The sequence below is a fragment of the Camelus bactrianus genome, chromosome 16 (genome assembly GCF_048773025.1).
Source record: "Camelus bactrianus isolate YW-2024 breed Bactrian camel chromosome 16, ASM4877302v1, whole genome shotgun sequence".
NCBI lineage: Eukaryota > Metazoa > Chordata > Mammalia > Artiodactyla > Camelidae > Camelus > Camelus bactrianus.
In genome coordinates, this window is record NC_133554.1 from 9,469,078 (window position 1) to 9,483,805 (window position 14,728).

Consider the following 14,728-nt stretch of genomic DNA (forward strand, 5'->3'; position numbering starts at 1 on the left):
GGAAAGCCAGGGAGGGGAGGGGACACAGGGAAGCAGGAGACCAGGGTGATGCAGCTGGGGCGCGCTGGTGTAAGGTGCCTGCAGCACCCACAAGGAGATGAGGGTAGGGGCGCCTAGGATCCGGCTGGATATACCTGCCGGGGAGAGGTGCAGGCTGAGGAGAGGCAGTGAGGTGTGCTGGTGAGGCACATGGACCCTGGTCCCAGACTGACAGAGTTTGAATCCTTGGCCGTGCCACATACTAATTGGGGGAAATTGGGACCCAACCAAACCCATTACAGCTCCGTTTCCTCATCCAGTTCTAGGCTGCAAAGAGGGTCTTGTGAGTTCCTCGTATAAAGTGCTTGGAAAGCCAGTACTTGGTGCACAGTGAGTGCCTCTTGCATATTAACTGTCCTCATCCCATGGTGAGATTACCCAGGGATGAAGAGGGCGGAGGACAGAGCTTCAAGGAGCCCATCGGTCGAAAACGAGAGTAGGGTTGTAGGGGGTGGAGGCGGGGGCAGAGAGAGTTCCAGGTGAGGACAGCAGCTAGAAAACCAGGAAACCGGGCGGGGAGAGACCAGCGCTGCTTTGAAGTCACGTAAAAGGGGGGGGGGGGGCTTCTACAAGGAGGATTTCTGAGCTTATTTGGATGCTAACGGTTGGGAGGCATTCACGCGGACAGAGGGAAGGGTCAGGGGGTCAGGGGGGTGGGGCTTAACTGGAGGAGAAGGGGAGGGGTACTTCGGTCTGTCCCCACTTCCAGGATGGCTTTTCCTGGGGTCAGTGTAGGTGGCGAGTTTGAGAAAAGCAGAGGGGAAGTGCCTTGTCTCAGGAAGGGTCACGAGGGAAATTTGAAACAAAACCTCCACGGAAACCCAGGGCTCTGAGCTTCCAGCCCGTGTTCTCTTGGACAAAACTACTGAGACCGGGTAACTCTAGCTCAATGGTAGAGCGCATGCCCAATATGCACATTCTGGGTTCAAGCCCCAGTACCTCCACGAAAAACAAAAACAAAAACGTAGGAGCCCGGGACCCCGCCTCCGCCCCGCCCAGTCAGACCAGCCTAAACCTTGGTGGTTAAGGAGGGGGCCCAGGGGCCCCGGGCCGAGCGTCGGGAGGTGGCTCTGGGGTAGGGCCGGCGCGGGCACGGACTCCGCAGGCAGCGCGGGCGGGCGGGCGGGACAGGCAGATACAAAGCGGCCTCAACGCGTGGCTCCCCGCCCTGCGGACATTCAGAGGGATGAATGGGGACGGCAGGGCCAATCCGAGAGCAGGATTCGCCGCCACTAGCCGAGGGGCCAATCGGATCCCTGGCACGGCAGCGGGACGGGGATGGAGCCAGTCAGCTGTGAGGACAGGGCCAGGGGGCGGATCCGCACGGAGTTTCAAATCGGCTAGGTGGACCAGGAGCAGCTGTGGTCAGCGTCTGGTCAGCGTTGGGCGCTGTTGGGTGAGTGCAAGCTGGGGAGCGGGGCGGCTCCAGTTCAGAAGACCGGGGACGGGGACGGGGTAGGGGGAGCCCTAGTTAGGACGGGAGGTTGGAGGGGTCTCTAGTTAGGACGGGAAGTGAGGGGTTTAGGGTTAGGACGGGAGGTTGGAGGCTCTAGTCAGGACCGGCACGGCATGTGGGGCCCTGGGTGTAGCCAGATGGAAATCGGAGTGTCTGGTCAGCCCACGGGAGCGCGCTGGGTCAGGGTGAGCGTGTGAAAGAGCCGCTGGTCCTGCCCCGGGCCAAGTGCTGAGGCTTGGCCACAGCCGGTTCTGACCTCCGCCCTCCCCGCCTGAGGCGGATAACGGAAATGAGGCTGGAATGAAAGAGCTGTTTTAGACACTTGCAGCAAGGGACGCTTGCTGACCGGCCTTGTTCAGCCTCTACCCTCTTCTGGGCCTCGCTGAATCCTCTTCTAGAAAGCATTGTCCTTCCTGTTCCCACAGTTGCCAAGTGCCCCACCCCAAGGGCCTCCATCCCATCTCCTCCCGGACCTCCGTCCCCTGCTGGTACCCAGGCTCTCTGTGGAGCCTGGGAATGGGATGAGGGGATGCTTTGCTGACCTTCCTTTTGATCTCCTCCCCAGGATCTGGTGGGCAGAACAGACTCTTGGCCAGGCAGATGGCTTCTCGGTGGCCGGGCGTGGGGGCCACCATACGTCGGAGATCGCTCCAGAACCAGGAGCAGCTGGAGGAGAGCAAGGCCCTGCAGCCTGCAGTCGGCCACCCCCAGACGTCCAGCGGGGCCCTGGGCTCCCTGTGCAGACAGTTCCAAAGGAGGCTGCCCCTGAGAACAGTCAGTCTCAATCTCGGGGCGGGCTCCTCCTGGAAACGCCTGGAAACCCCGGAGCCAGGGCAGCAGGGTCTCCAGGCAGCAGCTCGCTCAGCTAAGAACGCCTTGGGTGCCGTGTCCCAGGTAATGCTGACCATGCTCAGGTGTGGAGGGCTTCTTTGGTGCTGGATAATGACTGCCCCCAAGGAAACCCCAAGAATATAGACTCCCTGAAGACAGAGACTTTGATCTGTTTGCTGTATCCTCCACACTCCAAATAGTTCCTGGCACATAGCAGGTGCTCAACAAACAGCTGGATGTTATGGAGTGTTACACAGTGTTATGGAGGAAACAGAGCCTCACAAGATGAGAGAGAGCTCTATTGCAATAGGAAATCACAAGCACGGGGCTAATGATCGGGGAACACCAAAAAGAAGCTTAGCCAGTGAGGCTTCCCGGAGGAGGTGATTCCATGGAATTCACCCAGGAAAGGGGACATATGAGGAGTGCACAAGGCAGGTGAAATAGTCCAGACCCCGGGTTGAGGGAGAGCAAGATGCTGAACAGAAACGGCAGGAACTTAGTCTGTGTATGACCAGAGGACAGGGCAAGGTGGAACATGAGAAAGGGTCCAAGCTGAATGTGTTTAGATGTTCCCAAGAGCCATTAGGAGCCCTGGGAGCCAGTGGGAAGAGTTTTCAACAGGGGGAGGAATTGGGTCCAATTAGCAAATTAGAATCTGTTTTGGTTTTTTTCTGATCTAATTCTCTTACTTTATTTTATTTTTTATTGAAGTATAGTCGGCTTACAATGTTGTGTTAATTTCTGGTGTACAGCATAGTGACTCAGTTATACATATATACATACAAATATATATACACATATTCTTTTTTATATTCTTTTTTATTATAGGCTATTACAAGATGGTGAATATAGTTCCCTGTGCTATGTAGTAGGACCCTGTTTGTCTTAGAACTTGGTGGGGTTTTTTTGTTGTTGAAGTACAGTCAGTTACAATTTGTCAATTTCTGGTGTATAGCATAATATTTCAGTCATACATGTAATACATATATTTGTTTTCATACTCTTTTTTATTATACATTGCTACAGGATATTGAATATAGTTCCCTCTGCTATATGGAAGAAATTAATTTTTATCCATTTTATATATAGTAGTTAATATTTGCAAATCTCAAACTCCCAATTTATCCCTTCCCACTCCCTTTCCCCACCCATAACCATAAGTTTGTTTACTATGTCTGTGAGCCTGTTTCTGTTTTATAGATAAGTTCATTAGTGTCTTCTTTTTTCTTTTTTCTTTTTTAGATTCCACATATGAGTGATCTCATATGGTATTTTTCTTTCTCTTTCTGGCTTACTTCACTTAGAATGACAATCTCCAGATCTATCCATGTTGCTGCAAATGGCATTATTTTATTCTTTTTTATGGCTGAGTAGTATTCCACTGTATAAATATACTACAGCTTCTTTATCCAGTCATCTGTCGATGGACATTTAGATTGCTTCCATGTCTTGGCTATCATATATAGTGCTGCTATGAACATTGGGCTGCATGTATATTTTTGAATTAGAGTTCCCTCTGAATATATGCCCAGGACTGGGATTGCTGGATCATATGGTAAGTCTTTAGTTTTTTAAGGAATCTCCGAACTGTTTTCCATAATGGCTCCACCAAACTATATTCCCACCAGCAGTGTAGGAGGGTTCTCTTTTCTCCACGCCCTCTCCTCTCCACCATTTATCTTGTGTGGACTTTTGAATGATGGCCATTCTTTACAGGTGTGAGATGATACCTCATTGAAGCTTTGATTTTCATTTCTCTGATAATTAGCAATATTGAGCACTTTTTCCTGTGCCTATTGGCCATTTTTATATCTTCATTGGAGAATTGCTTGGTTAGGTCTTCTGCCTGTTTTTTGATTGGGTTATTTGTTTTGTTTTGTTGTCATTAAGTTGTATGAGCTGTTTATATATTCTGGAAATTAAGCCTTTGTCAGTTGCATCATTTGCAAATATTTTCTCCCATTCTGTACATTGTCATTTTGTTTTGCTTATAGTTTCCTTTGCTGTGCAAAAGCTTGTAAGTTTAATTAGGTCCTATTTGTTTACTTTTGCTTTTATTTCTATTTCCTTGGTAGACTGCCTTAGGAGAACATTGCTAAGATTTATGTCAGAGAATGTTTTGTCTGTGTTTCCTTCTAGGAGGTTTATAGTGTCTTGTCTTATATTTATTTGAGTTTATTTTTGTGTATGCTATAAGAGAGTGTTCTAACTTCATTGATTTACATGCAGCTGTCCAGTTATCACAATACCACTTGTTGAAGAGACTGTCTTTTCTCCATTGTATATTCTTGCCTCTTTTGTTGAAGATTAATTGACCATAGATCTGTGGGTTTACTTCTGGACTCTCTATTCTGTTCCATTGATCCATATGTCTGCTTTTGTGCCAGTACCATGCTGTTTTGATTACTGTAGCTCTGTAGTATTGTCTGAAGTCTGGGAGGGTTATTCCTCCAGCTTCATTCTTTTTCTTCAGTACTGCTTTGGCAATTCTGGGTCTTTGGGGATTCCATATAAATTTTAGGATTATTTGTTCTAGTTCTGTGAAAAATGTCGTAGATAATTTGGAAGGGATCGTATTAAATCTGTTGATTGCCTTGGGCAGTATGGCCATTTTAACAATATTAATTCTTCCAATCCAAGAGCATGGGATATCTTTCCATTTCTTTAAGTCATCTTTAATTTCCTTAGTCAGTGTTTTGTAGTTCTCTCTTTCACCTCCTTGGTCAGATTTATTCCTAAGTATTTTATTGTTTTGGATGTGATTTTAAAGGGGATTGTTTCTTTACTTTCTTTTTCTGCTATTTCATTTTTAGTATAAAGAAATACAATTGATTTCTTATGTTAATCTTGTGTCCTGCTACCTTGCCAAATTCTTTGTCAGCTCTAGTAGTTTTTGTGTGAAGCTTTTATAGTTTTCTATATATAATATCATGTCATCTGCATATAGTGACAATTTTACCTCTTCTCTTTCAATTTGAATCCCTTTTATTTCTTCTCTAATTGCTATGGCTAGGACTTCCAAGATGATATTGAATAGAAGTGGTGAGAGTGAGCATCCTTGTCTTGTTCCATATTTTAGTGGGAAGGCTTTCAACTCTTCACCATTGAGTATTATGCTGGCTGTGGGTTTGTCATAAATAGCTTTTATTATGTTGAGATTTCTTCCTTCTATACCCACTTTGGTAAGAGTTTTATCATAAATGAGTGTTGAATTTTATTAAATGCTTCTTCTGCATCCATTGAGATGATCATGTGATTTTTATCCCTTCTTTTGTTGATATGGTGTACCTCATTGATTGATTTGTGTATGTTGAACCATCCTTGGGTCCCTGGGATCAATCCAACTTGATCATAGTGTATACTCTTCTTTATGAGCTGTTGGATTCTGTTTGCTAATATTTTGTTGAGGATTTTTTCTATGTTCATCAATCATATTGGCCTATAATTTTCTTTTTTTGGTAGTTTTTGTCTGGTTTTGGTACCAGGGTGATGGTGGCTTCATAGAAAGTGTTTAGGAGTATTCCTTCCTCTTCAATCTTTTAGAAGAGTTTTAGAAGAATTCGTATAACTTCTTCTTTGTATGTTTGGTAAAATTCCTCAGTGAATCCATCTGGTCCTGGACTTTTGTTTGCAGGAAGGTTTAACTGCTGATTCTATTTCACTTCTAGTGATCAGTCTGTTCAAATGATCTATTCTTGATTGAGTTTTGGTGGACTGTATGTTTCTAGAAACTTGTCCATTTCTTCTAGGTTGTCTAATTTGTTGCCATATAGTTGTTCATAGTATTCTCTTGTGGGGTTTTTTGTTTGTTTGTTTGTTTGTTTTTTGGTATTTCTGTAGTGTTGGTTGTAATTTCTCCATTTTCCTTTCTTATTTTATTTATTTGGGTCCTCTTCCTTTTCTTCTTGGTGAGCCTGGCTGGAGGTTTGTCAACTTTGTTTACTCTTTCAAAAAACCAGCTCTTGGTTTGATTGATTTTTTTTTCTGCTTTGTTGCTTTTTTTTTTTTTAATCTCTCTTTTATTTCTTTCCTCCCTGATCTTTATTATTTCTTTCCTTCTCCTGACTTTGGGTTTTGTTTGTTCTTCTTTTTCTAATTCTTTTAGGTGGTAGGTTAGGTTGTTATTTGAAATTGTTCTTGGTTTTTGAGGAAAGCCTGTTTTGCTATGAACTTCCTTCTTAGGACTGCTTTTGCTGCACCCCATAGATTTTGTGTGGTTGTGTTTTCATTGTCATTTGTTTCAAAGTATTTTTTAATTTTTTCTTTGATTTCATCATTGACCCATTGGTTTTTTAGTAGCATGTTGTTTAGTCTCCATGCAGTTGTTTTTATTTCATTTGTCTTTCTGTGGTTTCATGCCATTAGTAGTCAAAAAAGATGCTTGAAATAATTTCTATCCTCTTAAATTTGTTGAGACTTCTTTTGTGTCCACGTATGCAATCTATCCTAGAGAATGTTCCATGTGCACTTGAAAAGCATGTATATTCTGGTTTGAGGGGATGTAATGTCCTAAAAATATCAACTATGTCCAACTGTTCTATTGTGTCATTTAGTATCTGTGTTGTCTTGTTGACTTTCTGTATGGAAAATCTGTCCAGTGATGTTAGTGGAATGTTAAAGTTTCCTACTATTATTGTGTTCCCATCAATTTCTCTCGTTATGTCTGTTACTATTTGTTTTGTACATTCAGGTGCTCCTATATTGGGTGCATATATGTTAACAAGTGTAATATCCTCTTCTTGTATTGCTGCTTTAATCGTTATGTAGTGTCCTTCTTTTTCTTTCTTTATGACCTTTGTTTTAAAGTTTATTTTGTCTGATATGAGTATTGTTACCCCCGCTTTCTTGTCATTTCCATTTGCATGAAATATCTTTTTCCACCCTCTCACTTTCAATCTATGTGTGTCCTTCACTCTAAAGTGGGTCTCTAGGCAGCATATTGTAGGCTCCTGTTTTATTGCCCAACCTGCCACCCTGTCTTTTGATTGGAGCTTTTATTTCATTGACATTTACAGTAATTATTGATAAATGTGTGTTTATTGCCATTTTGAACTTTGTTTTCCAGTTGATTTGGTATTTCTTCTTTGTTCCTTTCTTTTTCTTTTCATTTTTCTTTTTGTGGTTTGATAATTTTCTTTTGTATTAGCTTGGTTTCTTTGTGATTTTGTGACTCTATTGTATGTTTTGATTTGTGGTTACCCTGTTTTTCCAAGTATGTGAACCCATTACTGTATCTGTTGACTTTAGACTGGTAGTCATATAGGCTCAAACACATCCTAAGCAGAACAAAAAAAGAATTGTTTTTTTAAATCTACATTTTCTTGTTCCACTCTGCCACCTTTTATGATTTTGATGTCCTCTTTTACATCTTCATGTTTATTCTCTTGCAGCTGATTGTAGTTATTGCATTTCCAGTTGTGGTTTTCTCTTTTCTGTAGCTTCCTGCTTCTTTTCTATTTAGTGTAGACCTTTCATTATTTCTTTTACAATAGGTTTAGTTTTTGCTTGTCTGTGAAATTCTTTATCTCTCCCTCTATACTAAAGGGTAGTCTTAGTGGATAGAGTAGCCTAGGTTGCAGCTTCTTCTCATTCAGAACTTTGAATATATCTGGCCACTCCCTTCTGGCCAGCAGTGTTTGTGTAGAGAAATCAGCTGAAAGCCCTATGGGGGTTCCCTTGTAACTAAGTTTTTTTTTTTCTCTTGCTGCCTTTATCTTTAACTTTGGCCATCTTAATTATAATATGTCTTGCTATAGGTCTGTTTGGGTTCTTCTTGTTTGGGACCCACTGTGCTTCCTGTACTTGGATATCTAGTTCCTTCTTTAGGTTTGGGAAGTTTTGAGTCATGATGTTTTCAAATTTCAATTTCAATTCCTTCCCTTTTCTCTTTCTTCTCCTTCTGGGACCCCTGTATGCATAGGTTGGCATGCTTTATATTATCTGGTAAGTCCCTTATATTGCTTTCATTGGTTTTCCCTTGCTTTTTCTGTCTGCTGCTCTGATTCAGTGATTTCTCTTGTCCTGTCTTCTAAATCATTTATTCATTCCTCTGCATTATCTAGTCTGCTTTTGACTGCCTTTAGCTCTGCTCCTATCTCAGCCATTGAATTTTCTGATTTTAATAGCTCCTCTTTATAATTTCTATTTCCCTTTTTATAGTATTCTGCATTTGTATTCATAGTCTGTCTTATTTCCTTCAGTGTTTTGATCACCACCTTTTTGAAGTCATGATCTAGTAGACTGTCAAGGTCTATTTCATTGTTTGTTATTTCAGGGGACTTCTGTGTTCTTTTAATTGGGAGTGGTTCCTCTGCTTCTTCATTTTACTTACACTTCTCAGACTCTGTGGATTTAGGAGTATCAGCTATCTACTGTGATCCTGAAGGGCTGTTGGGTTTTTTTCCCTCAAGTGTGAGCATTCCTGTGTAGACTGTGCACATCTAGTAATTTTGTCACAAGGGATGTTTTTAGTATAGAGGCCATGTCTTTCTTCCATGTGTGTTGACTCTTATTACTTTGATTGTGGTTGTGGCGATCAGAGTCTGCCCTGGTTGTTGAGCAGGGCCTTCTTTTTGTTCTGTGGTTGTCACAGCTCTGACAGGGGCCAGGTCTGCTCCCCTGTTGCTGGAATAGAGGCTTCTAGACCCATTTCTGAGCTGCAGTATGTGGTAGGCCGGGTTGGAGTGCTTCAGCTGGAAGAAAAACCGCCGAGCGTACCTCCCAGGAGATGTCCACCAGGAAGTGTCTTCTGGGGTGTTGTCTGTCATGTGTTACACGGGCTAACAAAGTACTCTTTGTTGATGCTGCCCTTGTCCCCACCTCAGCCACGGGAATGTCAGCAACCTGCTCTGGTGTCCCCCAGGTTCTGCACCTGCACAGCCACCAGTGCAGACCTGCCAACGTCAAGCACTAGAACCCACCATGGCGAGTGTGCAGTCACACACCTGGATCCACTGCAGGGTCAGCACAGAGACTCCAGCCCCACGTCTGCGTTAACACCAAACCCACCCCCACTGTGCACCAGAACTCCGCTCATTGCTCATTCCTCTTAGAGGTGCAGGTCCACAAAGGCTTGAGCAGAGCAAATCTGCCCTCTCTGCCTGGGGCTATAATCAAATCTCAGTCTCACCTGTGAAGTTGGGTGGCCCTTGGGTATGGATTCAGGATTCCACCCCTCCTCTGCCTGGGAGCTGCGCATCAGCGATAGTGATGGCCATGACTGAGCCCCGCCTCTCTTCTCACAAGAACACGCCCATCAACAGTGGTGCTGAGCAATGCCCTCTGGGCCAGCAGAGACAACGGCTATGGCCCTCCCCGCCTGGAGCATCAGCAGTGTTGCTTTTTTTGGTGGGGGTAAAGGGGTCCCAGGATGTTCTGCTCTGCACACTCTCACAGCCACAGCCCACACCACACTCCAGCCCCCTAAGGGCTGCAGCCCCACCACCACCACCCCGCCCCGGCTCGTCACTGAGCTCCAGCAGCCAGTCCGGCCCACCCCTGCCATCTCGTGTCTCAGGCTAGGGATCTCAGGGACCGTCTGTGCTGGTTTCTCTCAGTTCTTTCTGCTAAGCGGCTGCTGCTTTCTCCCCCAAGCCTCAGAAGCTCTCTTTCTGTCCCTACTGACTTCCCTGCTGGAGAGGGGGCACCCCAGCATGAGGGCACTTTTCCTCCTTTGCTGCTCCTTCCCCACGGGACAGGTCCTACACCAGTTTCCTTTTTCTTTTTTTCTCCTACTGATTTTTGTGAGGAATCTTCTTGTATTTCAAAGTAAGAGATACTCTGCCAAAGTTCAGGAGGTGTTCTGTGTGAATTGATGGGTCTGTAGATGTAATTTTCAGTGTATTTGTGGGAGAGGGTGAGCTATGTGTCCTTCTACTCCGCCATCTTGGCACTGGCCCCCTAGAACTTGATTTTTAGCTCCTTGATGGACAGTGGGTTAGAAGCAGATTTGCCCCGAGGGGGCCTGGGGGGCTGGCCTTGCCAAGGAGTGAGCAGCTTTAAGAACTGCTCAGAAGGTAGATTCGAGAAGATTTGGTACAGATGTGCAGTGTGGGCAGGAAGATGCCACATGTGTTGGGTGTGACATGTCCTTGGGCCTTCCAAGTGGACATGTCTCCAAACCTGGAGCCAGAGGTGGGGGCTGGGGGTGTGACACCCAGGAAGGACCGAAGTTGTGAGAATGGACCGGCCTCCAAGGAGAGAACTGGGAGTGGGCGGGGCGTCTCCTTGGTGTCTGAGTGGGAAGCTGTTTCTGGACACTTTGTGGAGAAGCCTCTGAGCCAAATATTAGTCCTTGAGAAGGATATCCATGCAACAGTAGAGGGTGGATTGGAGTGAGTGAGACCAGAGGCAGGGAGAGAAATTATTCCATGTATCCTGGGGGTAGGCCTGGTCTTCTCTGGGCCTCCCCTTTGAGTCTGGGTCAGTCTGTGTCCCAGAAGAGGGTGTGGACTTAGACCACAGTGGTTCTGCTGCTGACACAGCACTCACCCCCGGGGGCTGGGAGCTGGATCCCTACTGTGGACCCATTTCACAGGGACTCATGCGCACCCCTCGCCTGGAGCTGCCTGGACTTGTAGGACAGCTGGTGGGCCGGGGGGTTGGAGCTATGCCTCCGGGCTCTGGGGTAGCTCACCTGTGTACCTGTCACAGAGAATCCAGGAGTCCTGCCAGAGCGGCACCAAGTGGCTGGTGGAAACCCAGGTGAAAGCCAGAAGGAGGAAGAGAGGGGCACAGAAGGGCAGCAGCCCCCCAGCTCACAGCCTGAGCCAGCAGAGCAGCTGGCTGTCGGGAGCCGGCCCCGCCCGCTCAGCCCTGGACCCTAGGGAGTGGGAGCATCGCCACCTCTCTGCCCACGCGGGCCCGCGGGCCCACCCAAGGCGGCGGTCCAGGAGGGAGGCTGCCTTCCGGAGCCCCTACTCCTCGGCAGAGCCCCTCTGCTCCCCCAGGTAAATGGACTAGCACCTTGCCCACCCCCAAAACACTAACCGGGCCCTGGGGCTCCGTGGAGCCAGGAAAATCCCAAGCCGAGTCACACCGTGCTCTGGCCCAGCTGTGCCCCGCTAGGTTCTTCAGGGCCTTGGTTTCCCCATCTGTCAAAGGAAGAGGTATCACACTCACCCAAGCTCCTGGTGAACCCGGAAGTCAGTTTTGAAGCCATCTGGAGGCCTGAGGCTCAGTTTTCAAGTGGAGAAAGCAGTGCTCAGCTCTGCAAGGTCACCCATCCTTGACCTTGGCCTGGTGGGCCTTGATCCAGCTGTTTTCTGCCAGCTGCTCCAAGCTGCTCTGATGTCACCTTCCGGAGTGGGGGTCTGGGGTGACATGTTCCCAGCACCTGCCAGTCCTCACCTGGGCCCACACAGCAGGCCCCAGTGCTGGGTGGGTTAGGGTTCCAACAGTGACTGTGCATGCGGCTTTTCCTTCCATTCAGCGAGTCTGACAGTGACCTGGAGCCTATAGGGGCAGGAATCCAGCGTCTCCAGAAGCTGTCCCAAGAGCTGGACGAAGTCATCGCAGCTGAAGAGAGGTGAGTTGGCCTGCCGTGCTTCAAAGCGACATGGCCGGGAGGGACCCCTGAGCCAGGCCACTTTTTTTTTAAGGCAGGCCTCTGGTTCTGGCTCTGCCCCGCTGTGTGACCCTGCTCATGCCTCACCTTCTCTGAGCCTCTGTCACCTCATCTGCAACATGCATAGGTCTCCTCCTTGATGAAAACCTAGCTTGGGGTGGTGGTGAAGGCCACACCCTGGATGTGTGTGGCCCCCTGGGCCTTGGGCCCCCATATTTCTCCATCACCTGGAAGCTGACATTCGGCCAGGTACCTGGTTCCTGAAAGATCTGCCCTTCCTCCACCACTCCCCTTGGCTCCTCTCTGCCCTGCCCACCCATGGAATTGGGGAATGCAACATGACTGCCTCAAAATGCCTGGTCTGTCTGCTTAGGACCCCATCCCGGGGGCAGGGCCTGGGCTGGGAGCTGCCGTGACTGGAGGCCATTTGTACGTGCTTGTGATGGGCTCTGAGGTGGGGCCCTGTCCCCTCTGAATACCTGCCGAGGGGGCCACGTCCCCGCCACACCGCGAGGTCTGCTCTTGTCTGGCTCAGGCAGGGAGGGCCCCTCAGAGCCTGCTGCCCTCAATGGCGTCTTCCCTCCCACTTTCCTGCCTCTAGTGGCGACATGACTGTTTCTCTCATTCGTGACTGAGGACTGCGCCCTTCAGGTAATGGCTTCCTCCCAAGCATCTTCCTCCTCCTCCTCTTGCATCAGCACATAGGCATATTTGCAGGCATGTTAGAGAACTGAATCTTTTCTGGAAAAAACCCACAATGGGCCCAGCAGAGCAGGAAGGATGCAAGTCTCCTGACCTGTCAGGAGCTGGAGCCACTGACCTCACAAAGCCCATCACTAACAGAGCACCTGGGCCCCCAGGCAGCCATAGAGACCCCTTCCAGCTCCTCATTTTGCGGGGGGAAGGCTACGGTGTCCCCAATTCCCTTGCCTTCCCCACCATGAGGGGCCCGGAGGGAGCACTGTCTTGCGGGAAGCAAGCCGTATCTGACCACCACGCCCTCACACCCAGGATCCGTGCCTCCCGCCAGTTCCTGAAGACCCAGGAGCCAGCAGTGTCCCTGGGCCGCTGCCAGCAAGGACCTGACTAACAAAAGCCCAGTGGAGGCTGCTCGGGGACCTCTGCTCCGACCACCGCTCGGCCTGCCAGTGATCACCTACCACAGCCTGCGAGTGACGCAGGGAGACCTCGGAGAGGTGGGGGAATCGCTTACTCTACTCCCTTTCTGGGCTTCGAAACTCATCCCTCACGTGAGCTTTATGGGCGCCTCGTTTGTAACATGCAGTACAGGCACCCGGGAGCATCTGACAGCTCGGAGCAATGTGCCCGGAAGTGGGGTCTGCAAGGAGTCAGCCCCGTGTCACCGATGCCGGGGCTCACGGAAACCCAGATTCCAGCTCTGGTTCTCGTACCAAAGCCCCAGAGGAGCTGGGCGAGATGACTATCCCCTAAGACCCTGGGTCCCAGGTACCTAGTTACATTCTCAGCACAGGGCACTGTGGGTGCACGGCCCCATCCAGTAGTTATTTCTGCCCTTTGTAAATTATTTAAGAAATCCACTTTGCCATTTTATTAGAAAGAAACCAGTTTATGACTTTCCTAGATACCATTGCTTTTTCATAATAAAGACCCTCTTTCTGCATTTGACATCTGTTGGTTGGCACTGCCACCCCGCTCGGGGCAAGAGGTCTGTGGTTTGGGGCCCAGCTTTGTCCCCCTCACCCCTCCCCACCCTGAGCATGCCTGCCCCCGGCTCAGGGAGAACACAAACAGGGAGGGTCTCTCCACTTCATTCAGAGCAAAGCATGTTTTAAAGGCAAATAAGGTTTTTATTTAAGTGACAACGTTTGAGAGTTAAAAACCAGCTCACATCAAAATCAAGACCAGTTGTAAAAATCTTTAACTCCATAATGCTGTGTTTGTCATGTTAGAAACCTGATATTTTTACATTTTCTCCTCTAACGGATTTTGTACAAGGCAGCCATGAGAAAGATAATAAACCTTTTTCACCACAGAACCATCCACCACAAATAATACTGAGAGTTACACACTTAGGAACAGTCAGACAGACAGGACCAGACAGGCTGCCACCACCGAGAAAACAAATGGAAAAGGACAGCGGGGTCTGAGGGTGGGAGTCCTCGTGAGCGGGCCGCCCTCCTGTTCCACCCCTCCTTGGTGTCACCTGCTGAGGAGGCTAGGGTCACACTCTTGATTTTTTTTCCCAACCACCCTGCTGGTTTCTCAGCCAGGAGACAAGGACCCTGGCCAGGCCTCACTGCTTGGACTTAACCCTCCTTAGGATTTTTAAGAACGTTCCCCCAAGCCCTGGGGGGACAGAGGGAGGGGAGGGGAGGTGTCTTTTGGCTGAGCCATAGAGAATAGTTTTCCAGAGCACTTGGCACCCAAACCCCCGGGGATTTGGCAGGAAAGGTGGTTATTTAAGGCGCAGTCAAGCTGCGAGGCTCCGCAGGTAGGGCGCCCCTCCCGGGCGGGGCTGCACCTGGGCTGGGGGGACAGTGTCCCCGCAAAACCAGCGCCACCTCGGGACCCATTTTATGTGCAGGACATTTCCGGGGCATGGGCATGGGCTCCAAAGTGGTCAGAGTACTGTTTAAAAACCATGAGATCCAGCCTCCCCTCTTTCAGAGAGCCCCCCCAGTAATGTCAGCAATACTGGGGTTCACACAGGGTTGCTTTCTGTGGCCCAGCACCCAGACTGGAGGGCCGTTCATCCACATGCGTGAGTCTTACTTTTTTTTTTTTTTTTTTTAAACGTATCTGTTGCGGAACTTAAGAGAGGCATCAAGATCTTTAGAAAAATGCCACAAGGC

General features: G+C 48.2%; 1 protein-coding gene across 3 annotated transcripts; it reads left to right on the plus strand.

The window, feature by feature from the left end:
• Positions 1-1,351: 1,351 nt before the first annotated feature.
• PIMREG (PICALM interacting mitotic regulator) lies at positions 1,352-13,536 on the plus strand. 3 transcript variants are annotated; one of them, XR_006724723.2, is made up of 6 exons: positions 1,352-1,435; positions 2,061-2,389; positions 10,982-11,277; positions 11,760-11,855; positions 12,906-13,090; positions 13,180-13,536. XR_006724723.2 is itself a non-coding variant. In XM_010954658.3 (6 exons), the coding sequence occupies exons 2-5, from the start codon at positions 2,096-2,098 to the stop codon at positions 12,527-12,529; spliced, it is 720 nt and encodes a 239-aa protein (XP_010952960.1). In that variant the 5' UTR covers positions 1,352-1,435; positions 2,061-2,095; the 3' UTR covers positions 12,530-12,545; positions 12,906-13,536. The 3 variants fall into 3 exon arrangements, 2 of the variants coding, with proteins under 2 accessions (XP_010952960.1, XP_045372326.1); XM_010954658.3 differs by adding an exon at positions 12,496-12,545 and having other exon boundaries at positions 12,906-13,536; XM_045516370.2 differs by having other exon boundaries at positions 12,906-13,536.
• The last annotated feature ends 1,192 nt before the right edge of the window (positions 13,537-14,728 follow it).

Bases quoted from the DNA above. Each gene is read 5' to 3' on its own strand.
- PIMREG (XM_045516370.2), top strand. From the start codon at position 2,096: ATGGCTTCTCGGTGGCCGGGCGTGGGGGCCACCATACGTCGGAGATCG. The intron at 2,390-10,981 runs GTAATGCTGACC...TACCTGTCACAG, and splicing joins CCTTGGGTGCCGTGTCCCAG to AGAATCCAGGAGTCCTGCCA. The intron at 11,856-12,905 runs GTGAGTTGGCCT...CCTCACACCCAG, and splicing joins GTCATCGCAGCTGAAGAGAG to GATCCGTGCCTCCCGCCAGT.